The 15,546-nt window shown below is 34.1% G+C and overlaps 1 protein-coding gene across 1 annotated transcript in view; it reads right to left on the reverse strand.

Annotated features, from left to right (window-relative positions):
• Positions 1 to 15,546, reverse strand: part of ITGA4 (integrin subunit alpha 4) — an 88,384-nt gene that overhangs the window by 54,027 nt on the left and 18,811 nt on the right. The window contains exons 3-7 of the mRNA XM_044666475.1: positions 8,406 to 8,512; positions 8,181 to 8,310; positions 4,566 to 4,633; positions 3,397 to 3,526; positions 685 to 770 (exon numbers count right to left, since the gene is read on the reverse strand). Coding sequence (XP_044522410.1) covers positions 685 to 770; positions 3,397 to 3,526; positions 4,566 to 4,633; positions 8,181 to 8,310; positions 8,406 to 8,512 — 521 coding nt within the window. The remainder of the gene's footprint in view (positions 1 to 684; positions 771 to 3,396; positions 3,527 to 4,565; positions 4,634 to 8,180; positions 8,311 to 8,405; positions 8,513 to 15,546) is intronic.

Consider the following 15,546-nt stretch of genomic DNA (forward strand, 5'->3'; position numbering starts at 1 on the left):
TTGTGTATAGCACTTAATGTTGCCAATACACTTACTAGCTTTCTCTTAGGAGATCCTACTCTGATAGAACTGGCATTATCTTCATTTTTGCATCACCAATTTTGCAACATCAAGGCAAAATCAAGGGCAGGGAAGATGATGACTGGTCTAAGGCTGCAGAACTAGAAATAGAAGTGAATTTGCTTTCCTCCTACTCCTTCCCAGCTTCCATTCATACAACCTGTAAGGGGCCCTGAAACTAATAAATACTAACTTTTATTTCTACACTATGCTACTTACCCATTAAAATACATTCCCAACCTACCTTCATTTAGTTATAGCATAATAAAGTGAAACTATTGCTAAAAGGGAGAAATGCTGAATATGTTTAAAGAGTGAAAAAATTCTGCCTGACCAAACACAAAACAAAATAGAATCTAGAGGTATTGTAAAAAAGTATATTCCATTGTTAGAGACTATTATGTAGTCTTTATATGAAAAGTAATTTTTAGTCATCATGTTCAAGACACACAGTAATACCATCTAAGTTAAATCAATCATATGCAATATATGTTTTCACCAGTTGTATAATTCCCATCCTCTTTGGTGTCATTCCTCAAGGCTTCTTAATTCCCTTCTGCCACATTCTTTTCAACCTTTCTAACACAACCCATATTGAATCTCTGCTAAAAATACAATCCTTACCTTACCAATCTGTTCATGCTGTGGAGCTCCTCCAACAACTTCTATATGCTGGTGATCCCGAAAATGACCAGCACCAACAGCATATCCTTGGGAGGGAACATATAAATCAAAATAAAAATTCATTATGGGAATATAATTTTAAACCCTATAAAACAGTCAGAAGTTTGATAAACTAAAATGTATCTTTTTGAATTTAAAAGAGATTGCACTGTGTTGCATTCCCTAGATTACTACCAGAGCCATACAAAATAACACATTTTTTAAATTAGGAAACCAAAATATTCTTGAATTCTTTATTTTGACTTAAAAAAAAAACAACTCTTCCCTTCCATCTTAGAATCGATACTGCATATTGGTTCCAAGGCAGAAGAGTGGTAAAGGCTAGGCAATAGGGGTTAAGTGACTTGCCCAGGGTCACACACTTAGAAGTGTCTGAGGCCAGATTTGAACATACGACCTCCCATCTCTAGGCCTTTCTGTCAATCCACTGAGCCACCCAGCTGTACTTCGAATCCTCTATTTTGAAGCAGTGCCTTCACTCTGATTTTTGAAAAAAAAACTCACTAAAGTGAAAAAATATTAAATGCAGAGTCAAATAATTATTTTTTCCAATTATTTCAATCATTAAACCAATGCATCAATGTATAATAATTTTGAACTAAAGGTCTGGGCCCTGGGGAAAATCAGGGTAGTCCAAAAAGAAATTTCTCTTGGCAAAAAATATTAGATCACAGAAAGATAATAAAAAGAAAGAAAAATGACCATTATTGGAGAAATGTCTACAATTCAGACATTTTAACAAGGCAATGTGAATAATGATGCCATTTACCCAGAAGCCATTCTCCCTCATAAAGAGTCCTTCTTAATCCTGTAACTAGAGTCTAAGATGACTAAAATCTGTAGATTTCCTGGACAGATTCAAGAAGTCTAGTCAGTTGTCCCTAAGGAAAAAGCTCTAAAACTCAATGCACTCTCATAGGGTACAAGAGCGTAATTTCATCCTATTAACAAATCATGCCCCAAATTCTTTATCAAATGAAATAATATATGTAACTATTACATATTCCTAGATCAGAAAAAAACTACGGGAAATACTTTCAAATAATTATCTGTTCCCATAAGATTCCCTTGAAAGTATATGAGTAAGCCAGACTCAAGTGTTTATACCTCAGAACTGAAGTATGCTTTCTAAGTTTATCCTAGCCTCATACGTTTGCAGTCAATCAGTAAATTATACAAACAGATTTCCTTAGTAATCACTAGCTGAGGAGTATTATTTCCAGTACTTCAGGTAAGTTAAATTTGCCTTATAGACAAGAAGAACTAATAATAATAATAATAAAAGATGCTAATAGAATGACTTTCCTGTTGGTTAGCGCAATGTTGTCTTAGAAGTTTGAATACCTGCCAACAGCAAACCCTATTTCAACAAAATGAATAACTTAGGGGAGAACCTAAAAATTGAAAACAAAATCCCCAACAGCCAGTTCTCTCAACATTTGTCACATTAGAGCCAACATAATTACTTGGATCATAGTAGGAATGTTTCCATGTAAATGAAAAATGTAATTTAAAAGTCAAAAATAATTCAATTAGGATTCATCTGAAAAGCTTTCAGTTCAGACAGTTGATATGCCAGTATAAAGAAGACTACTATAAGATGTTTGCATTTGTTCTGAACTTTGGTTTATAAAAAATGGATCATATAGCTTCTTAAAATAATGCTCATTCTTTTTTAGACTTTTCTAAGGCAACTAAAAGCATTAAAATATATTTCAAAGGTAATTGAGAAAATGTTAAAATACAATGGAATTAGATTACTTTACACTGGAAAAAATTAAGACTGCTTCCAAATTTGTCATTATTTCTGAGCACAGGATGCATATATGTATAGTAGAGTCAGACAGCTAAGGAAACTCTGACAAAATATGTTCTTGAAATAATACTATTATTTAAGTATGAATTACAATTTCCTATGGATGAAAGAAACATTCCCTTTCACTACAACCTTGGAATTAACTCCAACAAGGCTAAGAATCCTAGAGAAACCCAAACTATGTGTTCTATTTCAACTATTTTGACTACAGAGAAAATTTGTGTCCTTTAAAAAGAATTCAGCTCTCAATAAGTCTCAAGTAGAGTGCAAGTTCCTTGAAAGCAGAGACCATGTCATTTTAAAATTATAGACCTACTAATGTTTGGCATGGTGTAAACATAACATTAATGTTTGTTAAGTTGAATTACTAAAGAATAAAGGGAATTTTAATTTAAAGGTAGATTATTATCAAACATACTAAAAAAATCATCACCCATCTAGTCTGTGTTTTGGGGCACCTTTTAGAAACATAGCCATTGTCACCTAGCAGAAAGGCAAAATTCCTCCCATGGTCTTATGTGAATGGAGGCTCTGGAGCTCTGTGTCCATAACACATTGATTTTTGCCCAAAGAAAGCACTTAATGAGGGTTTGTTGGACTGAATGCATGTGGTCTTGATTTTATTGGGCCTCTTTTTCATCCTGTGGTTTAAATGCAATTGGCAAATGTAAAATTCAAATTAACAAAATTAAGAAATTATGTAGCTAAGCAGGCTATTCCTGAACTCTAAGTGTTGATGGCTTTTTCTATCTATTATGCATCTAAGTCCTAACTCAACATTTATTATTCCTTGTAGACAAAAGGCTATTAAATTTGTGTTAAATTCTGTACCATACCTAGATAGCTTCCAAATTTTACTTTATTCATCCTGTCCACAAAAGCCTTGTACTCGTTTGCAGTAATGTTGTACACAAAGAGTGAACCTGTCCAGTAATATGATCCAGGAGCTCCTAAAACAATTAAGTCCTGGGAGAAAAATAAAGCACCTTTATTATCAATGGGAAAATGTTTTACCACCAAAGTCTAAACATAGACAATATTTTATGTGAATATTTACTACATTGGGAAAAAAAGCATGCTTTTAATACCAAAGAATTTCTTATGAACAACCAATCTAGTGAAGGCATGGAAAATGGCTATTAACATTTCCGTTCATTCAAGGAGCTTCTGGAAAAAACTCTAAGACTAAGCTTATGTGTGAATTTCACTTTCTTATTAGAAAAGTCAGTAACTTTTAAGGTAAAGAACTATTTAAGATATATTTTTAGAGCAGTGAGGAACGCGTTTTGGAAGGATACAGAGAAGACAACCTTTCCCATTAAATAAAAGATTAGGGATGAACCCACAAAACAAGTTTCTTCAAAATTTTAGAGATTTCAGAACTATTTTCTCTTAGTTTTTGCCTTTTGGGATGGAAATCCCCATTGTTAAGGTCTTGCTGTTATATAGCAGCTAATCTCCGTGTCTTGATCATTCTGTAGTCCTCTTAACTTTTTTCATATTTATAACACTGACAGAAATAGGATTAGACAAAATTTCTTCTGAGAAAATTATTCTTAAATTTGGGACCTTTGAAGTCTATGAATGTTTAATGGGAAAAATGCAGATTTACAATTCCTCTTCCTACAACTTTTAACTAATTTAAAAATAATAAATGTGACCGGTTAGTTTTAAAGTATGGTTTGTATAAAATGCGAAAATTTATCCTGCATTAAATTGGAACTTTGACACATTCAATATTACTTTTAGAAGCCCATTTGGGACAAGACATTTCTTACTTTGTTAATTTTTTTGTCATTTTCTAAAAACATAAATTTAATTTAAACAACAAAGATTAGGATAGAGGATACTAAAGGAAAGTCATTTTATGTTAAGCCTTGCACATTTTGCAATGTCAAAAAGCTTAATATCAGTCCTATTAAATATTTAACTTATTTGTGTTCAGAAAATATGGATTCTGTAGTTACAAAACTTTAAAATGCTTTTTTAAAAATTTAATACTTACTTCTATGTAAAAACTAGATATTCCAGCTTGACATGATGTAAAGGATTCTCCAAATTTATTCTGATAATCTAAAGAAAAAAAAGAAAAATAATGTATTAACTTTTTAAAATAGCACACTCACTATATGTGATTTTATAATTTTTTAAAGTCCTTGATGTTAAAATTTTTTGTCATGTTTTTAACAAAATTTGACTTCAATACCTTTAAAGATATAAGCTCTTTAATCATAGGGATTGTTTCATTCATTGAATTTACATCTTCAGCATCCATCTGTCTAGCTCAGAGTGTAATGAAGACAGAAACCATCAAGAGAGGGGCAGCAATATGGTTGACAGTGTGATATGCTGCTGCATAAAGGCATAGCCAAAAAATAAAGACTTCAACCTCTAGAGGCAAATGCAGAGGGGAAATAGAACTGAAGTCTGTAAAAATTTTGAAAAAACTGGCGGGATGTTTTATGGTTGTGTCCTTAACCATTTATTCAATTCATACACAGTAGGTGATTTATAAATACTAGTAGATTTATAAATAAAAACAGATAACATTCTTTGAAAAATGCAAAACCATTTTATGTGCAATTATGTAAGCCAAGGCAGTTTAAGGTGGACTTCAAAGTTCCAAACTCTAATCCTCATTCTACTCTTTGACCTAGGGCAAATCAGTCCAGAATTTTCCTCCTCCCTTTCAATTTCCTCATTTGTAAAGTGAGGAGCTAGAATATGTGATCTGAGGAAGGTCTCTTTCAGTTATGATTGTAAGCCCCCAAACATCCCTCTTGCATAAGGCATAAACATAATTTTTAGCAGAAAAAAAATGAAGCACTCTTCCAATTAAATAACTTATGTGGTCACATAATTTGTAAGTGAAATATTAAAGATTAGCATTTTAGATCCCTAATTCCCATTTCCATACCATTGAACAGACTACATTTCATTCCAAATGACAATTTTAACTGAAACTATAACAGCTATGGGGGATGTATTGGGTAGAGATTTTTATTAAATACTGATATTGATCATTTCACCAAACATAAATCCCCTCTCCAATCTAAATGCAATATATTGCTGGCTTAAGGGAGCTTAAAGGAAATATAGGTTTCAAGCACTCCACGCCTGCTTCAATATGCTAGAAAAATGAGAAATCAAATCAGTAGGGCAAGAATCCAGTCGATTTTACCTTTAAAGATCAGTCAGATGGGACACTGGCTATTCTGTTAATAAAAACAACCAGACTACATGTCCCCTTTATCAACCAGTGCTCAGTATCAACTATCAGCAATGACTACAATATGATAATTCTTTATCAAGAGTATTTCATACAGTATAATACTTGTGGTCTCCTCACTTCCCATGACCAGGGAGAAGCTCTATGTGTTTACATCTCAGATGTAGAAGAGGGTGACAGATGGGTAGAGTTGGTATTGGGAGGCTGTGGGTAGAAAGATGGCTAAACTTGTGTGGGCTCAAGAGAACTCTCAAAGGTGTCCCAGAAGGTCATATATGTGTTACATTTTTTAAAAAACTGTCAGAAATATTGGCATAACAGCAGCATGTACAAGGACTATGTTTAGGATGACTGTAGTTGGGGGATCTAAAAAGTCTAATTGCAGAAGGACCCTTGTACAGGACAATGGCACTATTAGTTGGCAATATAATTGTACATCCATTTGAAAAACCTGCAACATTATTTCTTCCTAGCCTTCATATCTACAAAATAGGATTTATTTTAATGTGTAAGGGAGCGTGCTATGTAATGTAATGTAAAGGAGCATGGCCTATCACACTCATATAGAAACAGGGTCCACTGACACATACAGATCCCTGAAGGCTGTATATTGACATAGAAAACTATATATTAATATCATCTATATTTTACTGTCTTTTTACTTATTTTGTTAAATATTTCCTAATTATATTTTAATCTGTATCCTAGAGTATCCTATTGCTGCCTACAATAGTATTAAAAAGTTTCATTACTAATTGAATTTATACAAGAATGCATATAAGACATGGTCCATGCCTCAAGGAACATACAATCTGTGCTTCCTTGGATATTGAGAGAATTATTCTGGACAAATGTATCATTTTTAACTTTTTGGAAGAAACTATCAAAATTTAAAAGTACTCCAAATAAAACAATTAAAATGTAAAAATAATTAAATTATAATTAAAATTATAATTAAAAAAATAATTAAAATATAAGTAGGAATACTTCAACAATGGATCTTCTTTGGAGTCTCTGCATATAAAACTTTGGATTCATTTTTTGTTATCATTTCTTAACTTTCTAACTATATATGAGTAAATCGTGTAGCAAATCTCACTTTCATTTCATGTTAAAAAACACCAAGGTCTCCTCAACTTATTTTTAAGCCCTGTGTTCATATTTTTACTTTCCTTATTGACTACTACTCCTACAAGCTTCCTGCATCTTAGCTGGATCAGGAAGGGAGAGCTTTTTAAATTTCACTTATTTTAGGGGGCAGCTGGATGGCTCAGTGGATTGAGAGCCAAGCCTAGAGACAGGAGGTCCTGGGTTCAAATCTAGCCTCAGACACTTTCTGGCTGTGTGACCCTGGGCAAGTCACTTAACCCCCATTACCTGGCCCTGTAACAAATAAAATTAATATAGAAGGATATGTATAAAAGATATTAGGGCTTAAAAATAAAAAAAAATAAATTTCACTTATTTTATGTTCCTACACAAAAGAAATTAAATGAACCAGAAAAAAAAGTGGAAAGAGCCAGAGATAGTAAAGGAGAAACAGAGAGAGAGAGACACACACACAGACAGAGAGAGAGAATAAGAGAGAGAGAGAGAGAGAGAGAGAGAGAGAGAGAGAGAGAGAGAGAACGAACACATGGTGCTATGTACTCTAGACTTGTACTCTAGATAATTCTGACTTGTATTCTAAATAGACTTGTACTCTAAATAATTCTGAGAAGTATTGAGAAGAAGGAGAAATTAAATAATCTTTTTTTTAACCCTTAACTTCTGTATATAGGCTCCTAGGTGGAAGAGTGGTAAAGGGTGGGCAATGGGGGTCAAGTGACTTGCCCACGGTCACACAGCTGGGAAGTGTCTGAGGCCGGATTTGAACCTAGGACCTCCCGTCTCTAGGCCTGACTCTCAATCTACTGAGCTACCCAGCTGCCCCTTAAATAATCTAAATAGAACAGCTTCATCATTTGTTTTAGAAGGGAAATGCATTTTTAGAACATCAGAAACATTTGTTTGAATATAACTATAGAGAACAAAATTTTATTTCCAGCACTAAATACAAACGATTCTCAATTATCCACTTTACTGGCAGAATTAACCCCCTATGAAGTAGGAAAGAATTGACTATAACATCTTTCTCCTTAAGTATATAAATTTCATTAATTATTTAGAGTTAGCCCCATATAGAGCTATAGAGCACAAAATAAAAGACTAATTTTAGAAGTTAAAGAAATAAACATTTTAAAATAGTTCACAAAAATATAGAACTAAGTTATTTATTTATCTATAAGGAAAAATATTTTTCAACTTGAGAATCTTGAACCAAGATGTAACTACGTTTTTTAAGCAACATATATTAGCTTTTCATGATCTAATATAACAACCTCACCTCACCTTGATAACAGGGTGCTATTCTTTTACTCTGCTCTGTTCGCAGGTCAGGGGGCATTAGATAACAAACACCAGTGGGAAGCTTATTTTGATGTTTCAGGTAATATATATTTTTCCATCGATGTCCACAAGCCTGCATTTAACACAAATGCAAATTATATAATAGCAGTACCCTGTGCTATAATCGGTAGCAATAACATCAGCAGAGGACAAAATGCCAATACATACCACAATATCTCCATGCTCTTTTGGTTGTCTGAAAAGACTGACCCCCAACCACTGATTGTCTCTTTCTCCCAAACAAGTCTTCCCACAATATTCTCCAGCAGGGCTGCCTGTAGAATGTTCAAAAAGATTATTTTCCATAACTGTCATGGAGAAAAAAACATCATGCTATATCAATTAATAAAAATAAGTTCATGAATTCAGGAAATCATACATGGAATTAAACTCTACTTTTGTTTTCTTTATTCTGTGTTCAATATTTATGAAACCGTAGTAGATGTGGAGTTCTATATCTATTTATTTTGCTTATTCTCTCTCTCTGTTTCTCTCTCTCTCTCCTCTTCCAACCATATCTACCTCAGAATCAATGCTAAGTATTAGTTCCAAGGCAGAAGAGCATATTATATAATTATATATCATAATATTATATATTATATCAAGACTGGTATCCCTGCTAGTCCTTATACACAACATTCTACATCCAAGCTTTTGCAAAGACACAGGACACACGCCCTTCTTCCCTCTCAAATTCTTTCGTTGTCTTTGAAACTCAGCTCCAATGCCACCCTCCTGATTCCCCTGAGCTCTGACCTCACCCTGGGCCCTCACTCTGCATTTATTTTGTATGTATTCATATGTGCATGCACAGGCTATCTTTTTTAATCATCCTCATTTCAATTATTTATTTTAATTTTTTGTAAATTTTTATGAGTTTTCCATGTTTATATGATTTGTTTTCTTTCCTCCCCTTTTCTCTCCCAGCTCCCAGAGCCATCAAGCATTTCCATCTGGTTGTACAAATGTTATCACTTAATACCTATTTCCATATTGTTCATTTTTGCTAGAGAGGGATTTTTTAAAGCCTAAACCCCAAATCACATACCCATATGTACATGTGATAAGTGATGTCAAATGTTCTTCTTTTGCATTTCTAATCCCATTGTTCTTTTATCAATGTGGTTAGCATTCTTTCCCATAAGACCTTCAGGAGTGTCCTGGTTTGTTGCATTGTTACTAGCAGCAAAGTCCATCACATTGGATTGTTCCACAATGTTTTACTTTCTGTGTACAAAGTTCTCCTGGTTCTGCTCATTTCACTCCACATCAGTTTATTGAGGTTCTCCCAGTTAATATAGAAATCCTCCAGATCATTGTTCCTTTTAGCACAATAGTGTTCCATCACCAGCATATACCACAATTTGTTCAGCCATTCTCCAATCGATGGACAATCCCTTATTTTCTAATTTTTTGCCACCACAAAGAGTGCAGCTATGAATATTTTTGTGCAAGTCTTTTTCCTTATTATTTCTTTGGGGTACAACTTAGTAGTGGTATGGCTGGATGAAAGGGCAGGCCTTTAGGCATAATTCCAAATTGCCTTACTGAATGGCTGGATTAATTCACAACTCCGCCAACAATGCATTAGTGTCCCAATTTTTGCCACATCCCCTTCAACATTTGGTACTGCATCGTTGTTTTGATTTGCACAGGCTATCTTCCCCTATAGGATAGAGGCTCCTGAAGGGCAAAGGCAATTTCATTTACCCCTGTATCCCAATATAGTTCTTGACACATCAGAAATGCTTATTGCTGTTTGATTGAAGTATTCCCAAGAAGGGTTTGTAGGAAGTATCTAAATCTATCCTTGCCGACACATTTCCTGCACAACAGTCTCCTGTCTCTCTCTCTTTTCATGCTCAGGTCCTCCTCATTTACTTCTGCTTTATGGTGTCTCTTTTCCTTTAAGATGCAGTTCAGGCATCATCTTCTGCAAGAAATCCTTCCATTTCTCCAATTATTATTATTACTATTATTATTATTACTACTACTATTATTATTATTCCCCCTCACTCCTCATATCCCTCTTTTAAGCTGTTTGTTTTTTAGTTGTTTCAGCTGTGTCCAACTCTTTGGGACCTCATTTGGAGCATTCTAGTATGGTTTGCCATTTCAGCTCATTTTACAGATGGGGAACTGGTGGTGAACAAGTAAAATGACTTGCCCAGGGACACATGGCTAGTGTCTGAGGCTGCATTTGAACTCAGGTCTTCCTGACTCCAAGCCTTGCACTCTACCCACTGAACTGTGCCCTTTTAAATTACCTTGTATAACTGCTTTGTATATATTTATATTTATTTATTTAATGTTTATGCTGCATATGCTTTTGTATGTATATAATGCCTCTTTTTATTAGAATGTAAACTCCTTGTAAATAGGGATTGCTTCATTTTTTATCATAGATTCCCAGTGATTGGCAAATAGTAGGTACTTAATAAATACCTATTGATTGATTCCTCCTGCTCCTTAACTTCCAGCGATAGGAAAGGAGTTATCATAGAAAGGGCTCTCTAAACTGATGCGCTTTACTTATTGTTGCTTATAACTTGGCTGTTATATCCTCTTGATTCATTGTAATGCTTCCTTTCATTTCAATTGCATTATACTCAAATCATTAGGTGTCCTACACACTGGGGCCATTTCCCCTGTAAACTTGGCATTTTATGGCGGGGTTCTTAATCTAGGGTCTGTGGATAGATTTTAAGGGATTCCTGAAACCTTTCCCTTGGGTAGGAAGAAAAAAATTACATCTTTATCCACTAGGCTTTAACTGAAGGTGAGCATTTCCAATTATTTAAAAGCGTCATTCAGCAAAGGGGTCCTTAGGTTTCACCAGGATGCCAAAGTGATTCACAAAAAAGTACCCACACAAAAGGGTTAAGAACCCCTAAATTCTAGAGGAAAGGATCCACATTAGAAGTGCTTGATTACATGTTTAAGGCTAACATATTAGAGATGCAATTCCTTCACATTGTTCCACCACACCCACCCCAAGAGCATTATCTTGCCTGGTGATGGCTGGGGATGAGCTTGCATTTGTTTATTCTACAAAAAGATGTCAAGGGAAAACTACAAAACCCTCAAACACAGCTGCCCTGAGCAAACAGCAGCACAAAAGCCAATCATGTAGCCATCAAGGAACAATGCAGTATGGTTTCACTACAGGATTGTTACATAAGTAAATACGTGAGAAATTCCATAAGCAGACTGAAGCTGCGTTAACTACTTATTGCTATGCCTTGTTGATTTTTCCCCAAAACACTATGCATGATTTTTTTATCTAATGTGAAATAGAAAATATTAAAAAAAACATTAAAAGTACAGTAGCTTAAAGAGACTTTTTCATTGTGTTTTTTAATTAAAAAAAAAAAACAATGGATGTTTTAAATGGAAACAATCTTAAGAATGGCAGAGTAGCAGCTAAACCTTTTCGTGTTTAGGCAACATTTTTAAATGTAGGGAATTATTCCTCAAGTTGATAGTTATAGATACATGATGCCAAAAACAAAATTATCTACATGGTATCCAATTTCTAGTAGCCTGATTTGTTCATTCAATCACCCGGTTGAGTTGTCTGATTGTCAGGAAGATACAATTGGATGTGTAAATGCCTATAAGATTAGATTGAATTAAATAATTAAATCAATACATGTATGTGTGTGTATATGCACACAAATACAGATATATGTACATATATATGCACAGATATATGTGTAGAGATATGTTTGTATAATATATGCAGAGATGTGTGTATATATAAATATACACACAGAGATATATGTATGTATTTATGGAGAGAGGGAGAGACAGACAGAAGGGGGGAGAGAAAGAAAGAGAGGGGGAGAGAGAGAGAGAGAGAGAGAGAGAGAGAGAGAGATACAAAAGATCTTACAGATTATTTTAGCCCCCAGCCTCTCATTTTTCAGAGAGAAAGCAGTGTATTATAGCAGAAAAATCACTGGCCCTGGAGTCAGGACACCTTGGTTAAAATCACAACTCTAAGGTATTAGGAAGGTAGGTTTGCTTCATCATTTGCATTTGTGTCCTCAATGTCCTGTATAGAAATATGTAATTATTAAATAAATTAATAAATGCCTATTGGTTTACTTATGTGACTTTGAGAAGTCACTTAACAGCTGAAGGCCTCAGTTTCCCTTCATGGACAATTAAGGAATTGGACTAGATAGCTTCTAAGGTCCAATTGAGGTGTCTGACCACATGAAGCTGAAACCCTGGAAGGTTAAGTAACTTGCCTAAAGTCACACAAGGACAGATAGAACTCAAGTCCTCTAGCTCCAAATACAAAACTCTTTCCTACAATACCAATCTGATTCCCAATACTTCAGCTACCTCAAAGGTACTTCAAGGATGCCCTTCCCTCAAAATCTCAATACTTTTATAAGAAATATATTGGGGGTGACTCTGCAATTCCCACCCAACACCTTCAGTGGTTTTGCAAAAATATGATTAGAAAAAGCCTTTAAAATTTTTATTTTTAATAGAGGAAATTTTTTATTTTAAATAGGGTCACAAATAACGAGATTCCTTTTTAACCTAAAATCTATTCCATTAACATGGATACAGAGATCCTTAAGTAAGATTTTTAAAGACAAAATTACATTTCCTTTTTGTCTTGATTTCTAGCACATAGTAAAATGCTTGCTGAAGTTTAGACCCAAAGGGGAAAAATGAAACTATATATCTCTCTCTTCCACATAGGCTCGCATTGCAGACACCATCAAACTCAAGTAATAGACTGGTTCATTTTGTTGAACTGCTTCCATATCTACTCTATTTTTTCCTTTTTTTAAGAAAGAGATTCTTAGCCTTTCTGTGTGTCATGGACCCCTTTCCCAGTGTGATGAAACCTATGTACTCCTTCTCAGAATAAGATTTTAAATGTATAAAAATAAAATGCATGGGATCAAAAAGAAACCAATTACACTGAAATACAATTATCAAACTATTAAAAATGTCCATGGACCCCAGGCAAAGAAGCTCTGTCATAAAGTAGAGTTCTCTGGGGAAAAGGTCTTAGAAACAGTAATATTAAAACAAAAAAAATTGATGAAAACTTAAAAAAATAAATGTGGTTGAATTGCATTTATTTAGAAACCCTAAAAAAAGAAGCTGGCACTAGTTACCTTTTTATGGAAGACAGAAATGGACATTTTCAATCTCATGAAATTTCTCATCTGTTTGACTACTGGATCTCCCATACCTCTAAAGCATGAAGGCAATGTTTAAGTCTCTTCCTAAATTGTATCATAATTGAAAAAACCTTATTCTACTTTGAAAATAATATTTATAGGCTTCTGTCTCTCTTGGTTTCAACCAGAATGAGAAGTAGAAAGCCAAACACTAAGCAGAATGTTATTCATGTGGCAACATAGTACTTCTGATTTGGCCAAATCTGAAGATTATTGGAAATGTCAAGAGAAGGCTAATTCTGTTAAATTTTCCTGACAGAGGAACATAAGCAAACTCAGATTTTCTTCATATTTTATCCAAATGCCACACTGAAATGATTTATAATCTGATTTTCAACTCAGTTCATACTTTACTCATTGAAACTCCTTGGCAAATCAGCTTTCTAATTTAAAAAGTACTTTACATGGCTTAACATAAAAGAGGTCAGCAGAAATTAACATGCGATAATTTTCCATGGTTTTATAGAATTGGAATGACTAATTCTAAGCACAGCTGAATGTATTTTCCCAGTAGACAGAACTATACTCTCCTCAGCTCAAGCTGTTGATAAATCCCACAGATTTCTCCTTTCTCCTTAGGAAAAAGAAAACGTGACACTGTTTACTTACTACTTGAATTCTTCTTCTTTATTGGCTTGTTCAAATCTATGCAATTACTATGAGTAAACATTTCTGAGAAACAGAATATAAAGTATGTTACTATTAAGGCAGCTTGATACGTTCATCTCTATTCCTTTCTGAGAAGTTTTGTCCTGTGGTTCTGGAGAAGCATCTGGAGAAATGTCAAGACAGTTATCTAACCTCCCTGGACCTCATTTTTTTTATCTGTTAAAAAAGTGGATTCAACTAGATAGCTAAGGTTGCTTCTGGCTTTAACCTCCTCATGTTACCACATGAAATATATACCTCATAGAGAGAAAATTTATATTTTGTATGATCAATAACGAGATATGGTGATATTGTTATATGTGTGTAATATTGTTTATCTTCTATAATACAATGGAAACTTTTTTTCAGTTGCTTTGCATAAAACTTTAGTGAACAAGTATCCTACTTTAAAAAATACAGAACATAAATTCCTTGAGTACAGTGGCTATATATATATACATATACATGTATATATGTATATACATGTATATATATATATATATATATATATAGTAACAGCATCTAGCATGGTGCCTGCAAACAGGAGATGCTTAATAAATGCACATTTATTGATTTATATGTGTAAGCCAGATGATATGCATTTACGGATTGACACTTTCTTATACTCTACAGCTAAAATGCTTCACTGAAGGAAGGACAGATCATTGAGATATATCTACTTACACCTGAGGATCTGCTTGCTATTTCTGAAAAATTTGCTCTGACTTTTTTTAAACTAAGTTTTCTCCACATTTATCTATGACACCTTCTCATTTCATACCTGGTGGCACTTCTCTGATGTTTCCACTATGCCCCGGGAAGCTCATTATTGGGAAAATCTCTTTAACCTGTAAGATCCAATCATGACTCCTCATGACTACATTCTTTTTTCCTCTCACTGTAGAGTGAAGAAGCCATGAACTCTTAAGACTTCCACTTAAGGAAGGAGTTCAGCTTAGGCATCTTCTTATTTCTGTCCTGATTGCACGACTCTGGGATTTCTCTGACTTTTTCCATCATGCCCATGTCCCTACTCAACACTTTGTTTTCAGCTTTTTGTGGGCAATCTTCCCCCACTACATTATAAACTTCCTGAAGACATGGACTGCCCAATGAGTATCTCCAACTGAACATAAGATCCTTGAGGTCAGGGTTTGTTTTTATCTTTTTCTTTGTATCTCCAGCATACAGTATAGTGTAGGTTTATTATTTAACAAGGTTTTAATAAATGTTTATTATGTGATTGACTCAGTTCCAAATATCTAGTTCATGTTTTAAAATAATAGAGGTTTAATTCTATTAGTAAATAGGGCTTCCAAAATTTTTTCTAATATATTTACCTACAAGAGGGGGCACAAGAGGGAGAAAGCTATTCTTATTTCACATTTTTCATGAAGTGTGCTGTTCAAGATAACTTTACATGGAGAGACAATGAAGGTAGATTTATT

The sequence above is a fragment of the Gracilinanus agilis genome, chromosome 3 (assembly GCF_016433145.1).
Source record: "Gracilinanus agilis isolate LMUSP501 chromosome 3, AgileGrace, whole genome shotgun sequence".
Taxonomy (NCBI): domain Eukaryota; kingdom Metazoa; phylum Chordata; class Mammalia; order Didelphimorphia; family Didelphidae; genus Gracilinanus; species Gracilinanus agilis.